A 7,491-nucleotide genomic window follows, 5' to 3' on the forward strand; every position below is an offset into this window, starting at 1 on the left:
GAGGCCAAGTTTGCCGATGGGGGGACGCCGGGTGAGGGCCGCCTCTCCTCTGCCGCGGGCTGCGTCACGGCCAAAGAGATGGGTGGACTTTTCTGTACAGCAGCTCCGCTCGTTAGAGAGATTCACTGAGGCTCTGAGCTTTCAAATAAATAGTTTAATGTTTTAAAATTAATTAAATTAAATTATTTTTAAAATGAATTAATTTAATTTTAGTTCGATATTTTTAATATTTATTTATTATATTTCTCATTTATAATATTTATTTAAATTTTATCCTGTGGCTTCTTGGGCACTGCTGGCCTCTGGGTACCTCTGCTGAGCGGGGTTGGATAAGAATAAATTTTACTTACGTGAGTTTTTTTAAATTGAATATTTTTTTTCCTTTTCTACTTTTAACGGAAAATTTATTTCAGGGTCCAAACTGCTCAGTGTTTATCGTGCTGCTTAAAAACTTTACAAGTAAATAGAGCAGTTCTGTGGTTTGAGCGCAGGTTTTTAAGGAAAGCCAAACGACTGACCGGGTAGGAGACAGCAGGGACATCGCTGGGGCTGGCGCTGCCTTAGGACTTGATTTTTTGGGAGCTTCCTCTGCGGCCGCAAAGGGCTGTTTCCCTCGGTTGGGTCTCTCCTTCCATCGTTCAATAGCGATGTCAAGGAAGAGAGCGAGAGGCCGAGAAAGCGGGCGAACGGGTTTTGCTCACGCAGTGTAAATAAACCCGAGCCCGAGAGGACGATATCTGCTGGTTCAAGTGTTCTGCAGGACGGGGTGACCAGGAGCCCAGATCAGTTCCCTCGCTACAGTGTTTGTTTAGTGAATTAGTTACTGTAAAACATTGTTCATGATCTCATATTCTTACTTTTTCCTTCTCTCTCTAGGTCATTTTAAGCAACTAACTTTCAAAGTGCTCGTTAGGGGCTTTGTAAGCAGAATTTGAGTTTCCATTCAAGGAACGTGGCAGGAATCCCACGTAAAAATAAACTAGTTGAAAATTAAAGATCTTTCACTGTTTTCTAACGCACAAAAACTTAAGCCAAATGCGTGAGTAATGGGATATATTCTTCCTCACCAAAACCTGCGTAGTATCCCATATTCTCTTGGCTTACAAAAAAAAGGGACCAAATACAAGCTCAGCGACATTGGTGGCGGTTCACGATGATGGAGAATCTCCCCCCTCACAAAAATAAAGCCGTGCCTGCAGAAAGGCCGCTGCAGTTTAAATCGAGTTTTCCTGCCAGCTGCTTTGGAATGATGATTATGAGAGATGTGAATTGCTGTGATTTACATCCTTCCCGAGCCCCTCTGTGCCGGCAGGGGTGTGTCGACGGTGATGGTTATTGTGCTTTTCCTACAAGCTCTTTTTTTGTTCCCTGTCCTTCTTCCCAAGCAATCCCTCCCGCAAAGGCTGTTTCTCTCCTGCCGACGCCCCCCTCCAAAACCCAGACCCGTCTCTATTCCCCCGTGTCGTTTTTGCCGCGCAGGCTATATCCGAGAAGGTTTCCTGGCGGTGCAGCATGCGGTGGACAGAGCCATCATGCAGTACCACGCCAACGCCAGCTCCACCAGCCTGCTGGAGAACATCACGGTGGTGGTGCAGCGCTTCCCCTACCCAGCGTACGTCAACGACCTCTTCCTCCTCGCCATCCAGAACCAGCTGCCCCTGCTGCTCATGCTCAGCTTCACCTACACCTCGCTCAACATCGTCCGCGCTGTGGTGCACGAGAAGGAGAAGAAGCTGAAGGTAACGCGAGCAGTGGGACATCTGGGTGCTGCCCTCCCTCTGCGGCGTTTCCCAGTGGATGCCGCCTTTAAATTAGGAACAAAATCCCCGTCAGGTTTGGAGCCAGCGAGCAGGAGGTGGGGATGGCAGCAGATTAGCAAGCCCCGGGGAGGAATGTCGCTAATCCTGCCTCCAGGACGCAGCTCGGCTCTCCTTGCTGTGCGGCCAAGGCCGCCGGACCGAGGGGCAGCCAGAAGGTGGCTTCCTTCTCTTGGTCTGGAAGGTGGCTGGGAGAGAGGGCAACACTTGTGGATTCAAGAGTTTTGTAGATTCAAGAGTTCAGTCTCTGGGAAGCAAGATCTTTGTCTTCTGAATGTAGAAACCCGTGTGTCTGAGTTGTGTTGTGGGGGCGGTTGGAGCTCAGCTGATGTTGTGACAGCAGGGCTGAGTGTGCAGGGCTTGGCTTCCCCTGGGCATTGGGTTGTCCTGTCCTCTGCCCCACTGCCGGGTGACCGTGGTGGCCCCGCTGGCCTCAGCTGCTGTGGTTTCGGGTTCAGCTCAGCTCTTCGGGGAGATGTTCTCCTGTGGTGGTGGCAGCCCCTGTCCAGGGAGGTGGGGGACACCATGTGATGCTGAAGGCTGTGCAGGACCACTTCGGTGGGACCTGGGGCTGCCGCTTCCTTCGCCAGTGCTGCAGGGCAAAGCCGCCACCGCCACCCTGACCAGGGCCTCCACCTCGCCCCTGGCCATGCCCGGGAAGCGTGGGTGCAGCCCTGGGTGACGGCGTGACCTCCCCGCAGGAGTACATGCACATGATGGGCCTCAGCAACTGGTTGCACTGGAGCGCCTGGTTTCTCATGTTCTTCCTCTTCCTCCTGGTGTCCGTGTTTTTCGTCACTGTGCTCTTCTGTGTCGAGGTGAGTGCCTTTCCCCAGGCCACTGTTTTGCAGGCCAGAAGCTCTGTGCTGGCAGGGCACAGGGATGACAAGGCTCCTCTGCTGTGGGCTGGACCGTCCTGGTATCTCAGGACTCCTCCATGTGCGTAGTGAAGGCTGGAGTTGGCCTTTTCCAGAGCTGGGTGGGCAGAGCTGCCCCCCACAGCTGCCTTTCACGGCAGGGGTGACCTCCTCAGGAGGGGGCTGAGGGGTGGGAGCCCCACGGGCACCGGGGAGGCCTAGGCAGTCCCACTCAGAGCAGGACCACCCCGCTCCTGCAGCCTTGCGTGCCCTTGGAGGGACTTGAGCTCTCCTCTCTGCTTGTACCCACACCATGAGAAGCAGGAGGTGGCTGCCTGGATGCTGAGCAAGGCGTCCTCTGCCTCTTAGACCCTGCATCACACAAGGGCAACCCATATTTCTTCCCTCTGGAGTGGTCTAGGAGGGCCTGGGCATTCTCACCCGTCTCTCAGTTTGTCTTTAACCCATGGAGAACATCAGGTCTCGGCTGTCCACACGTGCCTGCAGCCATGGCCGGCTTCGCCAGCCCTAGGCGTAACCAGATTTTCTCGGTAGGTGAGCAAACAGGGAGCGGTGCTCACCAACAGCGACCCCACGCTGGTGTTCGCCTTCCTCGCCATCTTCTCCATCTCCTCCATCTCCTTCAACTTCATGGTGAGCACCTTCTTCTCGAGAGGTGAGTCCCTCCCCGGCTGCCTCCTTGGGTTGCTGACCCGCAGGACTGGGGGGGCGTTACGGGCCTCGTGCTGTAAAATCTTCAGTTAGTTTTGGTTGGGAGGCAGCTCTGGAGGCCTTCGGTCCATCCCGCTCAAAGCAGGGCCAGCTCCAGAGTTACGTGAGGTTGCACAAGGCTCTGTGTTGGATAACTTGCTTCGACATGCGGAGCGGGGGCCTTTCTTCCCTTTTTTGGCTGCATTTTCCCCACGGTGCGTGGGAAGGGATGTGTGTACTGTCACTTCCCAAACCAGACAAGCTCATGCATTAGGGCATCATCTGGCTGTCTTGGTCCCAGGACGCTCCGGTCTAGGATGGGCAGGGTGCTTCTGCAGCTTCCCACCGCGGGGTCGGGGTCCGGCGCTGTTCCTGCCTTGCCACGGGAATTGGGCAACTCCTCATCCTGCCCCCCTGTAACCATCCTTTGTGCAAAAGGCTTGAATCTTCATGGATGGAAAGCTGGTGAGAAATATTCGGTGGCATCACCGTATTATTGATGTTTTCCCTCCTGCTTTTCTCTGTGCTGGCAGCAAACGTCGCGGCTGCCGCTGGTGGCTTCCTCTACTTTTTCTCCTACATCCCTTACTTCTTCATCTCGCCCCGCTACGACCTGATGTCCCACAGCCAGAAGCTGGCGTCCTGCCTCATCTCCAACGTCGCCATGGCCATGGGGGCACAGCTCATAGGCATGTTTGAAGGAAAAGGTGAGCAAGTGCCTCCCGTCCCTCGGGAGAGGAGCCAGCCTTTTTTTGTGGTGGGTCGGGACTGGCTTGCGCGTGGTGTGAAGGGTGGAAAGAAGTCAGGGAGAAGCACTTTCCTGCTCCTGATGAGAGCAGGAGGGCTAATTGCTGATTGCTCCCGCAGGTCTTACCAGCACCAGGGCTCTGCCCCTCTGAACCCATGCCCCAGGCAGTCTGGGTTGTGCAAAATGCCATCATCGCTTTAGTTACCAAGTGAATTCTGTTCGAAGGGATGGGAATCCATTGCATTTCCTCCTTCCCAAAATATATCTTTAATTTCTATGTTAATAAGAATTTGCTGTTGGTTCCAGCAGCGGCCATGCTATTGCAAAGTGGTGGCACTAAAAAGGTGGCTGCGGTGACGGGGGGGGCAATGGCTGGAGAAGAGTTTGCTTCTTCCCAGGGCAGCTGCAGAGGATGTGATGGAAGAAGCGTGATGGGGTGGGGAGCCTCGAGATGTCAGCGCGCTTTCTTCTGTGTCTTTTCCCTCCATCCGTAGAAGGGATTGTAGAGCCGTGCATGGGCTCCTCATCACCGAGCAGTGAATTAGGACAGGGGTGCTATCTGACAGTCTTGGAGAGCACTTTGTCCTTCTGGGGATGCAGAGGTAGGCAGTGCCCCGTGTGCGTTGCAGGGACTGGCATTCAGTGGAGGGACCTCATGAAACCCGTCAGCGTGGACGACAACTTTACCTTAGCCCAAGTGCTGGGGATGCTGCTCCTGGACTCGGCGCTCTACGGCATGGTGGCCTGGTACGTGGAGGCCGTCTTTCCAGGGGAGTACGGCGTGCCTCAGCCGTGGTACTTCTTCTTGACGGTGAGCACTGCTTACGCACCCCTTCCAGCGGGCTTGATGGGCATGTCTCGGGGATGGTCCCTGCTTCTGTGCTCCGCAGTGGGCTAGACTAACGTACAAGGGTGGCACCATCTGGCCTCCAAAATCAAGGGGTCTGCAGCATGTTCTCAGTAAAGGCTGATGCAGCTGTATTTTTTTACTGAATATGAAGGTCTTCTTGGCTTTAAATCTTTATCCTGACACTTGTTGGCATGCAGGGTGTTGTTAAGTGTCTCCATGCCCCAAGCGAAGGCATTGGAGAGAAGCCCCGGCTGGGAGCAACCAGATCCAGTCATTTGAAACTCCCCCAGCAGGTGGACCTGGGTGGTCTGCCTCCCGCTGCCAGCCCCGACGTGCTAGCGCCAGGGGATGGGTGGTGACTGTCACCCCGTCAGCTGAGCTGCCCTCACTCTGCCAAGTCAAATGCTTGGCATCACCGTCAGCGGCTGTAGCTGCGGTCATTACCGCAGCTCAGCTGGCTGCTGAGGATTCATTAAGCCACAGCGACACAGTCAATTTTGATCCTGTGGCCGTATCCCTTGTTATTTGATCGGGAGGTTTTTCCTCCTCCCCTCTAAATTCCTTATCCCAGCATGGTTTCACTCCAGCATCCCACTCCCTCTTGCAGCTAGACCAGGGTGGCGGAGATACAGCTGTCTGCCAAAAGCCACAGCGGGATGCTGATTTTGGGCCCGGGAGTTGTTGAATTGCTATTTCCACAGGGATTTAAGGTCCCAAACACTTACTTTCATTCCTGGAGAGCCTGGTCAAAAAAAAGGCTGTAATTGCAGCAGCTGGACCCCAGGCTTTTTGCCTTTAGTGTGTGTCGAGGTTTTTGGAGGGGTTGATCCTCCATTGCGTGGGCTTTTCTGGGCAGGGAGCTTCTGCCTGAGCAGTTTTGCTTCTCATCGAAGTACTGACCTTTTCCGTGGGAATGAAGATGGGGAAAAGCTGCCTGTGTCATCACGGGCAATCCTGCTGTAAGGGAGAACCGGGGGAAGGCAGCAGGGCAGGAGGAGCGGTTTCATCCTCTGTCTGACCTGCCTGCTGAAGATGTGCTGGTTGGCAATTCCCAGGCCAAGGAGAGTGGTCTTGCAGATCCCTGGGAGGCATCTGCGTGGGAGGAGGAGGGTGGACGGGGCTGGGGGGTCTCTGCCTGTGCCTGAGTTTCTCTCTCGCTGCCTTCTTCCATCAGCCCTCATACTGGTGCGGGCGCCCCAGGACTGTTGTGGGAAAAGAGAAGGAGGAGGAGGAGGACCCTGAGAAAGCCCTGAAGAGCCAGTACATTGAGGAGGAACCTGCCGACCTCGTGTCAGGAATCAAAATAAAGCACCTTTCCAAGGTACCGACTGTCCGGCACAGCACAAACACATCATAATGTTGGTTTTTGTAAAAACTGCTGCCTGCAGGCAGCTTCCTTATCATTTTGCTGCCCTCCTCACCCAGGGCTGTGTTGCTTGACTGCTGTAAGACAGGTAAGGCTCTTCCCGAGAGCTGGCTGCATTTTGTGGCGGGCTGAAGTGTTAGGTACTTGCAGGTGCAGTGACATCTATATTTAAACTGAATTAGACCTGTTGTCTAATGCCGACACCACATGAGCATCACGGGCTTTGACTGCCGGGTCAAGCGGAGGGGGCAGGTCTGAGAGCGCCTGCCTCGAGTGCAGCATCAACTCGTTACCGTGATCTCCGCAGGTCTTCAAAGTGGGAAACAAGATGAAAGAGGCAGTCAAGGACTTAACGGTGAACATGTATGAAGGGCAGATCACCGTCCTGTTGGGTCACAACGGTGCTGGGAAGACCACCACTCTGTCCATGCTCACAGGTAGGAGCCGCATCCTGCTGTGGGGCTGATGGCTTGACTTGCAAAGAGGAGCTGAACCCCACCTCTGAGGTAGGGGAGGGGTTTTTGCTCTTCCCTGGAGCACCTTCGGTTCACTGAGCTGTTGGCCAGGGATGCCGGGATAGTGAGAGGCATGTTGCTGCCTGGGGAGATGGAGGGAGGGTGGGGGTCCCTGCTCAGCCCTCCATGAGAGTGGGGGAAATGACAGCCAGTCTTTGTGTTGGAGGGTCCTGAGAAGAGAAAGGACCTGCTGTAAGACGGGTCTCTGTAGGTTTTGCCGTGATAAGGCGGAGAGGGTACGGGCCAAGAACTGGTCTTCATCGTTTCTGAGCTGCTGAGCTCCGGGCAGCCTATTTTGGCATGGTGGACATGGTGACCTTTGGTGGGCCTTTCTTCCCTGTTCTCTGTCACTCTGTGCTGCTCCTGCCAGCCCAGGGTGCTCACGGGACCTTCCCTGGAGGTCTGCCCTGGCCTCGCCTGGACCTCTGCCAGGCTGAGAGCCAGGCTTGCCTCCCCGCTTCACTCCTTGCCTGCCCGCTCTGGCAGCACTGCCAGGTCCATCTCCCGCCTATGGATGCCATGCAGCCCACCCTGCGGGCGGGAGGAGAAAGCTGCCATACCCCAGCTTGAGCAAGAGACTGGCTTGCTCTGACTTTTGGCAGAAAGCTGCGTGGGGGGGGGGGGGGG

General features: G+C 54.9%; 1 protein-coding gene across 1 annotated transcript in view; it reads left to right on the top strand.

The window, feature by feature from the left end:
- The window catches only part of ABCA3 (ATP-binding cassette, sub-family A (ABC1), member 3), a 24,952-nt gene that overhangs the window by 5,144 nt on the left and 12,317 nt on the right, over positions 1 to 7,491 (top strand). Inside the window, 8 exon segments of the mRNA XM_009327266.1 lie at positions 4 to 31; positions 1,480 to 1,739; positions 2,519 to 2,635; positions 3,230 to 3,350; positions 3,919 to 4,092; positions 4,763 to 4,944; positions 6,158 to 6,304; positions 6,657 to 6,786. Coding sequence (XP_009325541.1) covers positions 4 to 31; positions 1,480 to 1,739; positions 2,519 to 2,635; positions 3,230 to 3,350; positions 3,919 to 4,092; positions 4,763 to 4,944; positions 6,158 to 6,304; positions 6,657 to 6,786 — 1,159 coding nt within the window.

Source organism: Pygoscelis adeliae, unplaced genomic scaffold, assembly GCF_000699105.1.
Source record: "Pygoscelis adeliae isolate BGI_AS28 unplaced genomic scaffold, ASM69910v1 Scaffold461, whole genome shotgun sequence".
NCBI lineage: Eukaryota > Metazoa > Chordata > Aves > Sphenisciformes > Spheniscidae > Pygoscelis > Pygoscelis adeliae.